Below are 19,654 nucleotides of genomic sequence, written 5' to 3' on the forward strand. Positions count from 1 at the left end.
TCATCTCAAGGACCTAAAAGGAGCATCTGACACACAAAATAGTAGTTCACTTAGTATTTGTTAAATGAGTAACTATTCACTTTTTTGGAATGAGGGCGGCCAGAAGAATACCAGAAAGTGGAGGGCTTAAAGGTGACTGAGCAAACAAATCTATAAATAACAAGTGAGATGGATACAGAGTACCTAGGTTTTTCCACACACTCGAGGTGGGGGACTAGGCCCACTGCCTTGTCGGAAGGCACGGCGACTACCGGCAGCCGCAGGGAGCGCGCGACCCCAAGCGAGAAAGGACAATAGCTTGGAATTCCGCCTCGTGTTTCCGGTGGGGCAGCCTCGCGCTCCGCGAGTGAGGCCCGGGGGTGGGGGCTCCGAGCCGGCCCCACCGCGAGGGAGGCGCCGCCACCGCCGCCACTGGCGGCCACCACCTCCTCCGACACCGTCGCTCCGCCCCGCCCCGCCCCGGAAGTGACTTGAGGCCCGTCCGGAACCTGCGGGCCCGGCTGCTGCAGCGTCACCAGCCGAGCCGGTGCGGGGCGGGCTGAGCGGCCGCTGCCGCCGCCAACGAACCGGGATCGCGCGGAGGCCAGCAGCGCGCCGGCCAGGGGAGGGGGCCCAGCGGTCGGGCCGAGGGCGACGGGCCGCCGGCGGGCGCGGGGCGACGACGACGCGGAGGAGGCGGAGCCCGGAGAGGGGTGGGGGCCGGGGAGGGTTAGGGTGGGAGGGGGTAGGGGGGGTGTCCCTAGGCTCATGGAGCCGGCCGAACGAGTGGACGGCAGGGATCCCCCGGAGCCCGGTGGGCGGCCCGGCCCGGACCCGCGGGGCTTCGTCCCTCAAAAGGAGATCGTCTACAACAAGCTGCTGCCCTATGCCGAGCGGCTGGACGCCGAGTCAGACTTGCAGCTGGCCCAGATCAAAAGCAACCTGGGCCGGGCCGTGCAGCTCCAAGAGCTGTGGCCCGGGGGCCTTTTCTGGACCAGGAAACTCTCCACGTAAGTGTGTACGGGCCTGTAGGGTGGGCGGGGGTGGGGTGGGGAGCAAAGTCTTGGGGGTGGGGGGCGTCCGTGGTGAGGGGGAGGTGTCTCTTTGTCGGTACCGGACCGCTGGACTCAACTCTGCCCCGACTCTAGCCAGTGGTCTGGGAGCATTAGTCTGAGAATCGCGACAAGAAGCCTGGGAAGCACCCAAGTGCCCTCCCTGCCACTTTTCTGCCGGACCTCCTCGGTCCTCACGAGCCCTCTACGTCCTCCCCAGCTGCCTCTCCCCCAAGGATTCGGATTGTTGTCTTCCGACCTGCGGGGCCCTGGGGAGCCGGAGGGTACCGGGCTCCCAGGGAAAGAGATGAGCGGTCCCCCAAAGGTCCTCCTTAGACCTTTAAAGACTAATGGGGGAGGAGAGACAGGATTCATCTATGGGGGAGCAACTATTGACTTTTCCTGGTGTTTGCTCCGGCTTTTCCTCTTCGGTCTCCGCCTCTTCGTATCCCTCTATTCGTGTCTCGTAACTTTCTGAATGGGTAGGAGGCCGTAGGGAACTTGTAGGTTCTGCTTTTTTTGGGCCTGCTCGGTCTTTGTGGCTTTGATTGAAATTGGTTTAAAATCAGCCCTTAACCACATTCTCGGGCTGTATACTAGACGTTAATGTTGGGAATGTTGAGTCTTAGAACCTCCGGGAAGTGTGTTTCTCCAGTTGTGACATTTTCTTTGGAAATGCGCAACCCTAAGGAAAATAGAGAAGAGAGCTGTCAGTTTGTCTAGGGCATTATGAGTACCTGGCTTGTGTTAATTTTTGAGTCTCTCAGATGGATATAGATGACCTAAATCACTTTCAGTTGTTATATTCTTTTATTATTGTTACTGGTTTTTTGTTTGTTTTTGTACAAACACTCGGCAGACTTTAGTGCCACTGAAAGTAAGGGGGAAAGAAGTAAAAATACAGTCTGGGAGGAAAGGTTAGAGACTATATATATCCATTTATGTCCAAATAACCAGCAAGATGGGCATCTTCACTGTCAGAAGAACTTTTTAGGAAAGTTGTGCTATATCTTGTTTGGTTAACTGTACACAAAATCTGGTAACATTGTATGTTCATGCATGTGGGTCTGGATGGATAAACACACAAGACATAAGTTACTTCTCCAGTGTTTACCCAAATCTGCTGAGTGAACTGGGTGATGACTCAGGGTTTTGTAATGCCATAGTCTTCTCAACATTTCCTCACAGGATGATTCTTATCTGCCAGTTATTAGGGAGCCTCTGACAAATTTCTCATCTCCTCTAGACGATGGTATTGGGGGTAGTAATACCTTTTTAATGAAGACAGAACTAAAACACTTAATTTACCCTTTTCAAAGACTGACATAAAATGTCAAGGTTAACAGCTCTTCCCTGATTAGAGAATGGAGAAGTTTGTGTATTTAGGATTAATAGGAGACTTTGGGGAAAAAAGAAATGCAACCGGGGGAAGAAACACTTTCAGTCAAAACAGAGAAATGTTTTATAATTGATTAACATCAAATGATTTTTCAAGTGAACTTCCTATGTGTTTGTGTTACTTAGGCACAATAAAAATAAAGTTATTTTGTTAGTTCCAGTAATTCCCGCATTTTGATCACTCTTGTTAGATTTACCAGAGAATAACCATTTTGGAGGGCACAGCTTTTAAATGCACAGTGTATAAGTATACCAGTGTGTGAATGCATATCTGGTTTGGATTTCTGAATCTGGAATCTACACAGATTTAAGCATTGTTTTCTGACATATTACTAAGCTTGGTAAATTAGCACCTAGAGTTGGATTATTTTGGGCTTATTAAGTATAAGCAGCTTTTACCTAGAAATGGCTAAAAATACAGTGGAGACAGTCCTTGGTGTTTAGGCTAGATTGCAGTTAATAAGTCTTATTAGCCTGTGAACCCCGAACCATTCAATGCTGTCAGAATTTTATTTTGGAACAGTGGTTAAATGCTGCAAACTGATTCTCAGGATTGCACTATGAGACATTTTGAACTTGGTGGGACATGTTGTGATCTTGGTTGTATTTTTTTTTTTTTCCTAAGTCATGTTAAGGTGACCTGTTTATAGTTGCACTTGTTTTTTAATGAGCCTGTGTGTTGCACAAGTTTACATTTAAATGATGACAAAACATGTGTTGACAGCTGTCAATTACCTGAGCAGTGATCATATTTAGCACTTTGTAGAAGAACGGAAAGTAGTAGTGAAAATAAAATCTAACTTCTACCAGTAGCTCTGTGACTGTGGGAAGGTTCCTTTAATCGTGTGTTTCGGTATTCTTGTGAAAGAAATGAGGGGTTGGACTAAGTAATTCCTGAGAAACATTCCTGGTCTGGTATTTTGTGACTTTTTTTTTTTATCCTGTAGAGCCTCAAATAGGCCAGTGTGTATCTTTCTGCAAGGACTATTTGAGCAGCTTGTAAAGTACTGGAAATAGTTGTATATATAGATCAAGTCCGTTCCTAAAGAAGACCAGAGTGTAAATGCTGTTCAGAGGCACTGGGACTGGATCCGGACCAGAAGTGTACACCCGTAATCTGGGCATCACAGGTCTGTGTCGGGTAGAGTTCTGGTTTGGGGATACTCAGGCTCCAGCTCCCTTTTTTAACTTTTTACCTCACTTAGGTACTTACCATCATTCTGTTTTGATCCATTTCCGAGACAATGGGTCCGTGTAACATCTCTGTGAAGAAAGGTTATTTCTGCATGCTTTAAAAATTGGCCCTGTGGTAAAATACAAGCTCTCTTGTATGGACAAGCTGAAGTATTAGAGACATTATGTGAGGTAATATCAGAGGGAATGTTTTTAAGAAGCAGGGAAACAAATTGGGAGAAGAGAGGCACAAACCTAATGGTCTTTGGGAAATAGCAGTAAAGACAGTTTCCTGGACTCACAGTGAAAGATGTTGGTGGATAACTGATGGTCCGTGTAGAGAATGACGGAGTTGAAGAAGGATAATCCTGAAACTTGCTTTCTTCCCCCTTGTCTCTCTGGACCTTTCATGTGAGGTAGTAAGGTCTAGTTTAAAGACATCAGTTATCGGGGCACCTGGGTGGCTCAGTGGGTTAAAGCCTCTGCCTTGGGCTCAGGTCATGATCTCAGGGTTCTGGGATCGAGCCCTGCCTGGGGCTCCCTGCTCAGCGGGCAGCCTGCTTCCTCCTCTCTCTCTCTCTCTCTCTGCCTGCCTCTCTCCCTACTTGTAATCTGTCTGTCAAACAAATACATAAAAAAAAAAAAAAAAAAAAAAAAAAGACATCAGTTATCTATACCTGGCTTTGCTGCAAACATTCTTACCATCTTGGTCTTGTTACCATCTCTCTCAGCTTTAGGGTCCTCTTTTGGAAAGTGGGAGGAGTGTAGACTTTTTGTGGTTTTTCAAACTTAAAACTTATCCATGGACTGTTCTGTAAAAGCAAAATCTTAAACCTGGTATTGGGCTCCTTGGACAGGATAAAGTTGCACTGATTTTTTTTTCTTTCTTTTTAACAGTTCACTGATCATATAACCCCCTAAAGCTGCTCAGGTCTCTAAAACATACTGTTTGAAAAATCATTGAGTTAGTCCCAGAGGGCCTTTCTAGCTTTCTGTTCCTTTAAAATGATCTGGAGGAGGGAAAACAAGTGAATAGCCTACTATTTCCTACAAGTTTACCCCATCCATAATGCTTTCTTTCTTTCGTGTTTCTTTCTTTTTTTTTTTTTTTTAAGAAGAATTTTAATCTTAGTGAAGGATGTGCACTTGGTGTATTAAGAAACAAATTTAAATGTCTTATTTGTTATAATGAAATGTTATATTCTGTGCTGTTTTATTACAATGAAATGACTCTATTATACTGACAAATCATTTCATTTGCTTATTAAACTGTAACTTCCTTGTTTAATTATTACTAAGAGCATGATTAGCCTTCCTGGATAGGAATTGGATTATCCCAGTTGAAACTGCATGTTTTTAATTAGATTATATAACCACCGGAAACTTAAGTTTAGTCAAGATATGAATTATCAAATACACTGAACTTCTTTTGTGGAAAGTAATAATCTGACCACAAGAGCACCCAAATTTGTATCATCTCTGTGTTGGGGGAGAAAGTAGAAAATGCTAACCACTGAATCTCAGCTATTAACATGATATACTTATTTGGATATCTAATGTTTAAGTGTTGAAATAGTGAAGTACACGATAAATAGAAGTGCTTTTTACTAGTAAAAAGTCTTGAAATCTTGACAGATTACCACATTGATCAGTGAGAACCAGTTAGGGAAAATAGTGGAAAAGTTTGCCCTTTGTTATTATATGACCCCACTCAAAACAGGAACTAGAATTTCTTTGTCAAATTGATTTGAAAGCTGATTTTCCATAGAAAAAGCAAAGTAAATTAATTAAATTATTTTGGGGGACATGAATTTTTCTGATAGAGTTGTATAACAGTACAATAAACGGTCCTTCACGTTTCTTTCTTTCTTTTTTTTTTTTTTTAAAGATTTTATTTATTTATTTGACAGAGATCACAAGTAGGCAGAGAGAGAGGGAGGATGCAATCTCCCCACTAAGCAGAGAGCCCGATGCGGGGCTTGACTCCAGGACCCTGAGATCACGACCCGAGCCAAATGCAGAGGCTGAGCCACCCAGGCACCCCTCTTTCCCTTTTTTTTCTTTAAATTAACTAACTTTAGTTTTTAGAGCAGCCTTAGGTTCAGAGCAAAATTGAGCAGATAATAAGATATCCCCTGTACCTACACATGTACACATTTAATTTTTCATAGCAATCTCAAACTTAGATATTTTATATATGTATATTTGAGGCCCTTCCCATTTTTCAAACACCTTTTTAGTTTCTTTCTTGCCTTACTTTCATTCATTCATTCTTTCTTTTTTTCTTTTTCAAGTAGGTGCCATGCCTGATTTGGGGCTTGAACTCACGACTTAGATTAAGAGTCACATCCTCCATTGACTGAGCCAGTCAGACTTCCCTCAAGAACCTCTCTTAATCATTCTTTTAAAACACTTTGTCAATTTCTTCTCCTCACTATAACTAGTGAGGATGTTTTTGGAGAATCTCATTTGTCAATATATATGATTTGAATAGTTTTTGAACACTTTTTTTTTTTTTTTAGTTTTTGGACACTTTTTAAATTTATTTTGCTTTAAACTTTTTTTTTATCGTGGAACATACCAGACATGTACAAAGGAAGACAATAGTTTAGTGAACTCCAGGTACCCATCATCTGTCTTCAATTATCAACTCATGGACAGTCATGTTCCTTCCACTCCCATGCACCCCACCCCCCCACATTGTGTTTGAAGCATATTATTCCATTCATAAGTGCTTCCAGTATGTATCCACAAAGGAAAAGGAATTAAACCAAAAAAGTCAATAGTGATGCCATTCTCAAGCTTAGGAAAATGAACAATAATCCAACATCACTTTGATCAATCTCATGAAATTCTACTTGCAGAATTTGTGGTTTTAATTCTGAGTTTCCATTTGCATTGTTTTGTCTAAGGTTTACTGCAGACAGACCCCATGGACAATGATTTATAATACAGCTTATTAATGAACATTTGTGTATTTTGGCATCTTTCTTCTCCCCCTCTTAACTGCGGAGACATAGAATCTGTCCTGGGGCAACCAGGACTTCCTTGAATTCTCCATTTTAAAAACAAAGATACTGAGTTTCTTATTAGGTTAATACATAGTTGGATGCAAAGGAGTAGCGGCAGGAGTCTTGAACAAATATTTTCTGAGTGCTTTGTGGGGGGGCAGGCACTGGTTTTGGCCCTTGGGATATGTTAGTGAAAGATTTCTGCCCTCTTGGGAAGTTCCAGTGCTTTTCTCTTAAGCACGCATTTTTGTTCTTTAAGGACAGCCTTGACAAGTAGTAGCTCCATCAAGAAACTTGAGGAAAGAAAATATGAATTCTAAGTGCATTTCTTAAAAAAAATTCTTTTTCTGACCAGTATGTTTTAATGCCCTAAATGGAGGCACTGAGAAGGGCAGTTAGGGGAAAAAATTAGTGAAACAGTACTATTTCTTGTTCAGAAATGTGAATGTATCATTTAAAAACAATTTTCCCAAGTGGTCTTGCTGCAGTAAATTGTCTTTGAGGTACATGTTCTTGACTGAAGTAAAATGGAGGCAGTTTCTTGTTTTTTTAAGGGATGCTTATTTATTTAGTAGTAAATAAGGGTACAACTTCTTCACCCATTTTCTCATTTTGAAACCTGGGTGTTAACTTTTCTGTTAAATGAAACATTTCTAGTGAATCTTCTCTCACTGCTCTCCTTTTCTCCTTTTTAATACAAAATCCAAATCTGTATTTTTTTCTAAGCTGTGTAGAAAATTAGATCAAAATCTCATACAGTGTGAATGGCAAGCTGAGAACTGGATAATAAAAGCAACAACAAGCAAACAACAACCGAAAAAATCTTTAATATTCATTGACACGGCCACTGGAATGTTAAAAAAATATTCCCATTTGGAACCTTGAGGTTGGCTACTTCCATATTCGGCCTACACTCAGCATTTCTTCCCTTTTCGTGTACTCTCTTGATCCCTTGTTAGTGCTTTCCTAGTCTTTGTGTATTATCTTCTCTCTCTCTACTGTGAGCTTTCTTGAGGTCAGTGTCCTCTCTGTTTACTTCCTTTTCTCCTCTCCCAGCATTTACTAGAGCGGTACAGCAGTGCGTGTACATTCCTTTGTACTCAATGATATTGTAATTAATTTTTTTTGTTCTTTGTAAACTAAAGTGTTATGGAATTCTAAGAAATTACTACTTACACAGTCAAAATGGAGAAAACAAATATGGGATGAGATCTAGTTTAATATGGGATTCAAAAGAAAGTTACATATTTAGTAAAAGAAACGGAGGGAAGGAGCACTTTGTTTAAAGAGGAGAATGGTGTGTTTCATAATCAAAAGTGGGAGTCTGGGGGAGTGGGTTTAGCAAAGTTAATTAGAGAAGAAAGCAGATTATATTGGTTGCATTGATGAGTTTGAGACTTTATTTTAAAATAAATCTGTAATAATTGTTATGCTTAAATATTTTATACTAAATAAAAATTGTTATGCTAAATATTTAATACTAAATTGTTATGCTTAAATCTTTAATACTGAATATTTAATACTACACTAATTTAGAGTGTAGTTAATACAATTTGTGAATAGGTGAACCATACAGTTTTGGTAGTGATCATCACCTTTTTATGCTAGTTTGACTTTTTTTTTCCCCAAAAATAATTAGACCCTAAATTTTAGAGTCTAAAAATAAAGAGGTGCCTGTCTGGTTCAATTAGAAGAGCCTGCAATTAATTCTTGATCTCAGGGTGGTGAGTTCGAGCCCCACATTAGGTGTAAGAGATTACTTAAAAAGAAAAAAAAGCTTAAAAAAAATCAAAATATGATAAATATTTTTCCCTTCCCATGGAAAAAAAACTAACACTATTGCAGCTGTGAAATGGATTTGAGAATAGTATTGTAGTTCAAATAAATTGGAAACTGCTTAAGAATTATTAAAAATGCTTTCTAATCTCCTAATGGTAGGTACTCTAAAAGAAATGTGTTAGTGATCTTTGGGCTCTCAAGTATGAGTATTTCATCTTGTTTTCTAACGTATTTCTTTTTTAAGCCAAGGATGAAATAGAAGCTTTTAGAGTAAGAAACTTTATGAATGCAATCTTTTGCATTAGAGTGTTTATATTTTGGGCAGATTCCTAAAGAGTTTAGTTATGAAGGAAGGTGGGTTACTTCCAGACATCCCAGTAATTAAAATATTGTCAAATTTCTGCCAACATATACCAAACAGAGGTCTCTATTTTGTGTATGGCAGGAAAACAGTTATCATTTAACAAATTCCGGAATGATTTAAAATGTGATTTTATTTTTAAAAAGATTTTATTTATTTATTTGACAGAGAGAGGGATCACAAGTAGGCAGAGAGACAAGCAAGGAGAGGGGGAAGCAGGCTCCCCGCTAAGCAAAGAGCCCAATGCGGGGCTCGATCCCAGGACCCTGAGATTATGACCTGAGCCGAAGGCAGAGGCTTAACCCACTGAGCCACCCAGGCACCCCTAAGATGTGATTTTTTAAAAAATCATAATTAAATAGGCAAGTATCTTTAAAACCTTTTCATTTTGTGGGGCTTTTTTTTTTTTTGTAGTTTGTATGGTCTCACAATTTTTCATCTGTATGTTCATTCATTAGTGCTTAATAGAGAATTTTTCGTTTGTGTGTTATGACCAAAGGGTTGTGAAATCATTTTAGTTTTTTCTTTTGAGGCGTTTGTTTTTTAGTAAACTAAATTAGAATTATTAGAGTAAACTTAGAAGTAATAAGGGTGAATGTTTATGACCGTAATTTCACGTTTTTATATGAGCTTTTTTTTTCCCCCCAGTTTTGTACATGTTTATGTATGTACTGGGTTATATATTTATAACAGTGGATTGTGGCTCCCAAAATATGAAAGCTACTGATTTTACAGGTTTCTGTAATTCAGATCATCGGGTCAACACCTACACCTTGAACCACAAAGATAAAAGGGGTAAAAATGAAAAGTTGCAACAGTTTAAAAAAATCAGTCAACTGGGAGATCTTATGGGAGAGCATTAGTTAATAGATTATTGAATGAGTGGCATAGATACGACCTACCATATGTTGAGGCCTCAGTGTGCCAGCACTATGCTAATGACTTTACATTCAGTGTTTCACTTAATTTTCACAAACAACCCATGAATTGTAGGTACGTTTGTTATCCCAGTTTTACCCTTGAAGAAATGAAACTTAGTGAGGTAATGTATTAGCTGATTTGTCTGATGACCACAGGGCTTATGTGTCCCAGAGGAAGCAAACTCTCAGGCTGTATAGCCTGGGAAGGCACCCCGGGGAAGAACTGCACCTGAGTCTTGAGGTAGAATTTGGTTAGGTAAGCAGGAATTTTGAGAAAGCCATTTAACATGGGGGAACAGATATGAACAAGTTGACCACGTAACTGTTAAAGTAGGTACTTGGAGCATTATACTGAAAGACTTAAGTTGTCTGTGTCCCTCTAGGCTTTATGCTCCAGGACCATTTGTTACTTTCCATTCCCTTTTGCCATGTCTGGCTCTTAACTGACATTCAGTAAAGCATTTCAAGAGATGAGTGCCCCTTGTCCATGACTCCAGAGAGAAGCAACTGGGAAAAGAAGAGAGGGATCATTATTAGATATTAATAGTGAATGACTGTATTACTCCAGAAATTGTCAGGTCAGTTTTAATAAGTCATAAAGAATATAACTCTGAAATACAATATGCTGAAGCTCTGGTGAGAATGTTTAGCCTGTGGTATAGATGGGGATAAAGAGAAGAGTGTGTACCTCAGACCTCCTTGTCTATTTAGAGCCTTCCTCCAGAGATACTATACTTGGTAAAGATAATAGACCTGTTTTATAGTGTGTTTCGGAAACCTACTCAGTATTTTAAGGCCAATTTGCTTAATTTGGTAAAATATTTATTGTTAGTTTAAAACGATTTTTTTTCTTTTAAAGATAGAACTAGTTCTCGTGAGCTCTTTTTAATTATAAAAGCCAGTATATTTCTCAAGATATACATTTGGTCAGCCAAAAAAATGTTTCTCAGAACGCCCACCTTGTTTCAGTCTTCGGTTAGAGTTGAGGGTTACGTGTGTATATAGGTATGTCCCTGTCATCCTTACCTGTCAGTCATCTAAAGAAATACAATAATGTATACATGTATAACTCCAGTAAGAAATAGAATGTGGAAAACACTCAAGTTTGGTATAAGCTATTAAAGGACAGAGAGGACAGAGATAGCAATTTTAGTTGGGAATGGAGGAAGACTGCAAAAGAGGAAGACCTAAAGGATAGCTAGGCTTGTAAGGATATGAACAACTAATTCACAAGAAACTATATAGTAAGCAAATATCTTAAGGTATACTTAGACTCTTACTGAAGAAATATTATTTGAAGCAGATTATATTTTATTTTTAATGATTTAAATCGATTTTAAACCATATCTGTACTCCATACAGTCTGCAAAGGTGCAGTGGTTCTCAAATGTAGTGAAACGCCCGGGAAGCATAGAAACAACTGGTCCTTGGGGCTCCACTGCAGATCAGTTAAATCAGAATGTCTTTCTTGTACATTAGTCAGTTACTCACCACCATAGCCTTGTGAAGAAACCCAGGCTTTACAAATAGATTAACTGACTTGCCCAAGGGACTGGCCTAGAGCACTTTGAATTCTCTGCAAATTTGTAGAACCTTGCTGATCCTGCTGGCTTGGCTGTTGTGTTGAAATCAATAAGTATTCTGGCTTGTAGTGAAAAGAAGGGCCATCTGTACCCCAATGTTTATAGCAGCAATGGCCACGGTCGCCAAACTGTGGAAAGAACCAAGATGCCCTTCAACGGATGAATGGATAAGGAAAATGTGGTCCATATGCACAATGGAGTATTATGCCTCCATCAGAAAGGATGAATACCCAACTTTTGTAGCAACATTGGACGGGACTGGAAGAGATTATGCTGAGTGAAATAAGTCAAGCAGAGAGAGTCAAGTATCATATGGTTTCACTTATTTGTGGAGCATAACAAATGACATGGAGGATATTGGGAGATGGAGAGGAGAAGGAAGTTGAGGGAAATTGGAAGGGGAGGCGAACCATGAGAGACTATGGACTCTGAAAAAGAACCTGAGGGTTTTGAAGGGGCGGGGGGTGGGAGGTTGGGGACCCAGGTGGTGAGTAATAGGGAGGGCACGTATTGCATGGAGCACTGGGTGTTGTGCAAAAACAATAAATACTGTTACGCTGAAAAAATAAATAAATTTAAAAAAATATAAAAACATCTGAAAAAAATAAGTATTCTGGCTACTCAGAGTTGATTATAATATTGGGAGTTGCAAAGTAATTTAGAGCATAGCAACATAAGATATTCTCCACTTTAGATAAGTCCTAATTTGCTTTTCTTCCATATTAGCAGACACTTGGAATTGATAGCCTTTATTGTTTTTTGTTTTGTTTTGTGATGGTATATTCCTTTTCTTGATCCTCAGCTTGACCTCTTTGGAAGTGAAATGAAAGAGTAAGGAACATTCTCTTGGTTGTGTCTTTTTGTCACAGAAGAATGCTGTTTTTCCTCTTCTTCTCCCTAGACCCGTCGCCTGTGCCTGTTCCTGCCTCTTTCCTCAAATGGCTCAGATTTTCTTGACCCTCGGTTGCTTATTCAGAGTGATGATGGCTTTCTGATCTTTCAAGATTCAGTTCAGTGGACACTCATCTATGATGAAACATTGGTTTAAAAAAAAAAATCACAAAACTCTACTTCATTTGTCTCCCTTATTTCTGTATATTTCGTTTTCCAGTACATTTTTGTCACATCGAGAAAGGCATTTTGAATACATGGGGTATTGAGTGAAAAGAGAAAGGGGGATTTATGAGAAAAGCCTACATTTTATCTGTTCATTCACTCTTCCTAGTAATGAGAAGCTGTATCTGCATTTTTAATACTATGTGTTACGATGAAGGAGTTAGTCCCGTAATCAAGTGAGAGCAATTAATTCCTGTTCTTCTGGCTTTCTCCGCACACTTTGCCTTTTTTAATTTTTTCATTGGTGGTATCTTAGGAACAGAAGGAAAAGACAGTAAAGTGCGGAGGAAGGTTGGTTTTGTTTTGTTTTGTTTTGTTCTGGTTAGAGGGAAGAGTTTTTTTAGGTATCTCATTGAAAAGTATTTTAAAGCAAATAAAATGACCATGACCATTGTAAGGTATGAAGACATAGTTTTAAAAATTCTTATGTCTCACCATTTATTCAGATATTTTACATTTTAGTACAGTTTTATTGTTTTAAAATGTAATTCCTGTACATTTCTTTTAGAGAAATTTCCTTTTTAAAAAGATTTTATTTATTTATCTATCTGAGAGAGAGAGAGAACGAGCAGGGGGCTGGGGGAGGGACAGGGAGAAGCAAACTCCCTGCTGAGCAGGGAGCCCCATATAGGGCTCAGTCCCAGGACTCTGAGACCATGACCTAGCCAGAGTCAGACACTTAACCAACTGAGCCACTCAGGCGCCCTCTTTCAGAGAAATTTCTAATTAATCTTTTTCACCACTATTTTTTATCTGGTTATTGTAAGGAAGGCTGCCGATTTCAAGAAACATAGACTATGGATTTTCTTATTTAGTCTAAAAGTGGGGTTTTTTGTTGCTGATTTTAGATGTTTTAGGGAAAATCATAGCATTGACGACATTGTTTTACCCTTCCTGAAACAGTTACCCCTGTTTGTGTTTCCTAGTTTGCTCTTTAATCCCTAGATTCAGAATAATGCTAAATAATAATAGTAAGAATAGGGTCAGGGCTGGGAGATTGGGGGAACAGGTAATGGGGAGGGCACGTTTTGCATGGAGCACTGGGTGTTGTGCAAAAACAATGAATACTGTTACGCTGAAAAAATAAATAAAATGGAAAAAAAATAATAATAGTAAGAATAGTCATTATTGTCTTGAATCTGTTTTTAAAGGTTGTGCCTTTAAAGGTTTTTGGTTTTAAAGGAAGTGGTTCTTAGAGGGGAGAATGCCCTAAATCAGATATTGGTTATTGAGTTTTTAAGACTGTGTTTTTAAATAATTTGGTTTCTTTTTGTTATACTGTGTTAATATTTTCTAATTTATATTTTATTATAATTAGACTTTTTGGCCGGAATAATGTCCGTATTAGAATTAAGTGAGTTTGTGACCAGTTTTCTAGGTATTCCATAGAGAGGGCATAGTTTTTGTAATCTCAGTTTTTGTCTTTTAAAGTCAGCTCTATTAATTACATAATTTTAATTACTTTTAGTTGAAGTCTGATTGAAATGTTAGAGACACACAATCATTGATTTTGTTGCTGCTATTCAGCACATAAAATTTCATTTTCTTTATCAAGACTAGTTATCAGGTATATGGTATACTTTTATCAGGAGACACATAATCCCTGGCTCTCTTTTGGTGATGTTAATAGCCATTGCACATTCTTTAGAGATTGCAAAATGGTTTTTTGCTTATTAGCTGAAGTTCTCTAAAAAACTTTTACACCTGAACTATTGTTTACCCTGAGGTACAGTACAATTCCTATAGAAGCCAGGATAAATGTTTCATTGGTTCTCTTTATTTGCCAGTTTGGTTTTTTTTTAAGATTTATTAATTTTAGAGTGAGAGGGGGAGGAGAGCACATGCCCATGCAAGCAGGGGTAGGGGAGAAGGAGAGAATCTCAAGCTGACTCTCAGCTGTGCGTGGGCTCCTTGGAGGGAGTGCTGAATCTAACCGCAGAGATCACAACCTGAGCTGAAATCCAAAGTCCGAGGCTTAACAGATTGAGCCACCCGGGCGCCCTATTTACCAGTTTTTAAGATAATGATTTGGTTTGATACCATTCTTCAAGGGCATAACCTGTGGGGGGTTTTTTTGTTTGTATTTAATATTTTTTAGTTTCATTATGAACTCAATGGATTTAAACATACATTGCAGTCAGTTACCATGGTTCATGCTCTGATGTCATTTTTGGTTAGTGAGAACCATACAACTTGACTCCTGTGCTGTTTTAAGTAGGACTTTAGTAATCTTTGATAAGGGCTGTTTTTATTAAGGGAAATGTAGAAATGCAGAAATATTCATTACCTGATCTTAAACATTGTATTTTATAACAGAAATTTGATATGAAATGTTTTTACATGTTAATTCTAATTACAAAAATAATGCCTTCTTACTTTAGAAAGTTAGAATAAACAAAGTTATATAGGAGAACATGAAAATCACTGTTTTACCACATATAGAGGTAATGTGTTATGGTGTTTATTTTATCTTTTAATCTTAATGTATGATTATGTATTTTTCTCTGGTTATATTCATATATGTTTTGTATCCTGCTTTTTAAAAAAAATATTTTATTGAGGCACCAGGGTGGCTTAGTTGGTTAAGCGTCTGCCTTCAGCTCAGGTCATGATCCCAGGGTCCTAGGATTGAACCCCACATTGCTCTCCTTCCATGTTCTCTCAAATAAATAAATAAATCTTAAACAACAAGAAAGATTTTATTTATTTGAGAGAGAGAATGCGATCAGGGCAGAGGGAAAGGGAAAAGCAGGCTCCCTGCTCTCGGTTTTTGGTCCCAGAACCCCCAGATCATGACCTGACACAAAGGCAGATGCTGAACCTGCTGAGCCACCCAGGTGCCCCTTGTATCCTGCTTTTTTTCTTTATATGACGTTTCATTTCATATCCACTAAAGTTCCTTAAAACCATAATTTTAAATGACTACATTTTATCTAAAGGCATAAAGTACAATTTAACAAACTATTCGCTTACGTCAGCTTCCTTTTCTTTTCCCCCAGGAGAATTTTACTGCACATGTGTGTTGGCATTATAACTGTGATTTTCTAGGTTATTACTTAGGACGTACTGCTAGATGTGGGTTGTTTTGTGTTGTCTTGTTTTCCCTTAAGATTTATTTATTTATTAGAGAGAGAGAGCACGAACAAGGCTGGGAGGGGGGCAGAGGAAGAGGGAGAGGATCTCAAGCAGATTCTCTACTGAGTGCGGAGCCAAAATCCAGAATCAGATGCTCAGCCACTCAACTGACTGAGCCACCCAGGCAAGCCTAGATGTAGAATTTTTTAAAAGCGATTGAGTGCAGGGGCGCCTGGGTGGCTCAGTGGGTTAAAGCCTCTGCCTTCAGCTCAGGTCATGATCCCAGGGTCCTGGGATTGAGCCCCGCATCCGGCTCTCTGCTCAGCAGGGAGCCTGCTTCCCCCTCTCTCTGCCTCTCTGTCTACTTGTGACCTCTCTCTCTCTGCTCTCTGTCAAATAAATAAATAAAATCTTTAAAAAAAAAAAAAAAGCGATTGAGTGCAGTATGGGGTTCCCTGCTCACTGGGGAGCCTGCTTCTCCCTCTGCTCCCCCCCCCCCCCGCTTGTGGTCTCTCTCTCTCAAATAAATAAAATCTTTCAAAAAAATTTATAAGTGTTTTAAATGAATATAGTTAAATTCTGGTTTTTAAATTTTATAGGTAAAATTCCTTTTTTTTTGTCTTTTGACTAGGACTACCCAAAATAAAGTGTTTACTTAAGATTAAATGTCATTACTAAGTGTTGCACATGTTTTATAATTACAAATAGTCTTAAAGTTCTGAAATGATGTTAATTTTACTTGATTGATGGATATAGTTAGAACCTTAGAAACCCAGTGATTGCCTTGAAGAAAAATAACTGGTGAATGACAAAGCTTGTATTGAAAACCAGTATTTTTAGCCTCTCGTCAAGCTCTAATTCTTAGTTCATTTCAGTAATGTATAATTTTATATTACTTTAAACTTCCTTGTAATGAATAGTAAACTATCTTCAGGATGTATAGTAGAAAAAACCTTGACAGTATTCCATGCTTTATTAAATAACTACTGTTCCTGGTATGCTACTGCCTTTCTTTCCTTGAGATTAAAAATTATAGCATTTGATTTATACACTATAAGATTGGGAGGAGGAAGGAAACAGGTAAAAAATGCTTTTGTATTACCTTTCATAGTTTTTTGCTCCTGGGGGAGGATGGAACATAATGACATCATCTGTATATTTTGGATAATTTAAGAAATATTCTGTTTAAAAGATCAATCATGATTGTTACCAAGGTTTTCAAGTAATTTGAGACATCTAATAGTAATTTTTAGTTCTGAAACCTGAAGTGAAAATTAATTGGAAAAAGAAAAGATTATCTCTTAATATGGTCAAAAGTAGGATTTTTGAACATAAATATACGGGAAAACCAACTGGAGTAGTTCTTGAAAAATGAGGGTTCTTAGTCTCCACCCTGAGTATTTTTTTTAATTTCCTTTTTTTTTTTTTTTAGACAATTTTATTGCATTTCACATTCCTGGTATTTTAATGGTCTAGATTTAAGATGGAACTCAGGGATATGCATTTTAAACAGTCTAATAGACATTTACTAGGTAATATCAAGGCACTTTTTCCAAAGCGGGTATACGAGTTTATACACCCACATTCACATATGAAAGGTCCAGTTGTTCTACATTCTCATCCAAACCAGATACTATTAGGCTTTTTAGTTTTAGCCAGTCTGGTGGGTGTGAAGTGGTAGATTACTGTTGTTTTTAATTTGCTTTTACTGGTGAGTAAGGTTGTTGAGTATCTTTACATACATATGCTTATTAGTCATCTGTATGTTGTCTTCTCAGAAATGCCTACCTGAATCTTTTGCATCTTTGGGGCGCCTGGGTGGCTCAGTGGGTTAAAGCCTTCAGCTCAGGTCGTCATCCCAGGGCCCTGGGATAGAGCCCCCGATTGGGCTCTCTGCTCAGTGGGGAGCCTTCTCCCCCCCCCCCCCGCCTCTGCCTGCCTCTCTGCCTGCTTGTGATCTCTGTCTGTCAAATAAATAAATAAAATCTTTTAAAAAATAAAATTAGGGGCACCTGGGTGGCTCAGTGGATTAAGCCACTGCCTTTGGCTCAGGTCATGATCTCAGGGTCCTGGGATCGAGCCCCGCATCGGGCTCTCTGCTCCGCGGGGAGCCTGCTTCCTCCTCTCTCTCTGCCTGCCTCTCTGCCTACTTGTGAGCTCTCTCTCTGTCAAATAAATAAATAAAAAATTAAAAAAAAAAAATAAAATAAAAAATAAAATTAAATGGTTTGTCTTTTACTGATTTGAAGGAATCCTTATGTAATGGGGAGTTCTCAGGTGGTTGTATCTATATATCGGATTGGGCTTTTCATTATTTTTTTTTTTAAGATTTTATTTAGTGCTCGCTTTGGCAGCACATACACTAAGAATTTATTTATTTATTTGAGAGAGAGAGAGAGCACAAGCAGGGGAAGTAGCAGAGGGAGAGAGGGAAGCAGGCTCCCCACTGAGCAAGAAGCCCTAAGTGAGGCTCGATCCCAGGACCCTGGGACCATGACCTGAGCCCAAGGCAGACACAGAACCGACTGAGCCACCCAGGAGCCCCTGGGCTTATCACTTTATTATTAATAGTGTTTTATTGTGAACAGAATTTCTCAATTTTAAAAAAGATTTTATTTATTTATTTGAGTGAAAGCTAGAGAGAGAGAACACACAGAGGGAGAGGGAGAAAGAGAAGCAGGCTCCCCACTGAGCAGGCAGCCAGTGTGAGACCTGATCCCAGCCCCCTGGGACCTGAGCCAAAAGCAGGTGCTTAACTGACTGAGCCACCCAGGTGCCCCCTGAATTTCTCAATTTTTATGAAAAACAATTATTTTCTTCTTGTACTTTTTGTGCTCTTCAGAACAAATTTTTCTTGGACTGCATTTTGAGAAATGCTGAGACAAGAACCACTTTCTGGTTGACAAGAGCTGTTTCCTGGTTGACAGGGAAAATAGGTTTCTTTCTGAGTAATCCCCTAACATCTCTAGTTTTGTCAGCAGTTCTACCTCCTCTAGGAATCCCCCTGTTGGTCTCTTCCTTTCATAATACTAAATTTGAGGCTCTGAATTTTGTGTTCCTAATGTTAAGCATGTAGTTGTCTTTCTACTGCAGTAAATGCAATGGACTGTAGCTAAGTTATTTCAGTGGCTTAGAGCCATGTTTCCCCATTTTTCCCCCAGAAGTATCCTAGCCACAGAGGAGAGTAAGTACAGAACCCCAGGGGCATCCCGAGTCCTGGCTAGACCTAAAGTAGCCACTGAAAGCAAAGGATGGCTCTTTGAACTCTGCTCCGTCTAGTTTTTAGGAGTATAGTTTGCTTTCATTTGAAAGTAGCATGATTCTTTTACTTCAGAATTTAGAGTGAACTTGAGGGGAGGCTGCAGGAGGCCATACCACATTTATTCAGCATCTTCAAATACCTCTGGTAGCCCTGGGCTTAGGATTTTTATATATTGCCTTCGCTATTCCATTTGCTTTACCAGCCCACTGTAGTTAAGAAACTTGCATGGTGATTACTGGCGGAAGCAAAGCAGTATCTTGCTCTCGTTGCTCTGTTGTCTGTACTGTGGGGTCACAGGGTACTAAGGTGAAATCGTGGGATTGTATCTTGAAACAACAGAAAAGAGCTGAATGAATAAATAAATACACAGCAGTGTGAGAAAATGAAAAAGTATGTTTTTAGTGGACCAAGAATTTTGAGGAATTTATGGAAAGGAAAAGCAGTTAGATATCCTAATTTTCGAAGTTAAGTGTTCATTTTGATCCTAGCTATTGGGGAAGTGCTAAAGACCATATAAGAAATATTAATTTTCTGTTGGTTTATATATTTGTCTGTGAAATGATTATTTCTCAAGGGAATTTATGATTTTTAAGTGTCCACTAATTTGTTCTAAGTAAGTTTTTGGTTATTTAAGTTTTTGTTACTTAGGCATCCTCAAAATAGTCTATAATTAGACATTATTTTTGGGACACCTTTTCCTTTACTTAAAGTTGATGCTTTTGATTACCTTGGTTATCTAAAGTTAAAAAACTGGAAGTGTACAACTTTGAGGTAAAATACTATATGATTTTTGATAGTAACTTAATTTTACTATAACTATGAGTTAACTCACAGACATGGTATTATGAGTTATGTAACTTGGTGTATTGTTTTAGGATTCTAAGCAAACCATTATTATTTCTTCAAAGATTCTGTGGTTAAACAGTAAACTTTTATATATCTGTA

The 19,654-nt window shown here is 39.0% G+C and overlaps 1 protein-coding gene across 4 annotated transcripts in view; it reads left to right on the forward strand.

Annotated features, from left to right (window-relative positions):
* Positions 1 to 710: 710 nt before the first annotated feature.
* PSME4 (proteasome activator subunit 4) overlaps positions 711 to 19,654 on the forward strand; it is a 115,022-nt gene continuing 96,078 nt past the window's right edge. For all 4 annotated transcript variants that reach the window (XM_045979071.1, XM_045979073.1, XM_045979074.1 and 1 more), the window contains exon 1: positions 711 to 989. In XM_045979071.1, coding sequence (XP_045835027.1) covers positions 748 to 989 — 242 coding nt within the window. In that variant the 5' untranslated portion in view covers positions 711 to 747. The remainder of the gene's footprint in view (positions 990 to 19,654) is intronic.

Source organism: Meles meles, chromosome 15 (assembly GCF_922984935.1).
Source record: "Meles meles chromosome 15, mMelMel3.1 paternal haplotype, whole genome shotgun sequence".
NCBI lineage: Eukaryota > Metazoa > Chordata > Mammalia > Carnivora > Mustelidae > Meles > Meles meles.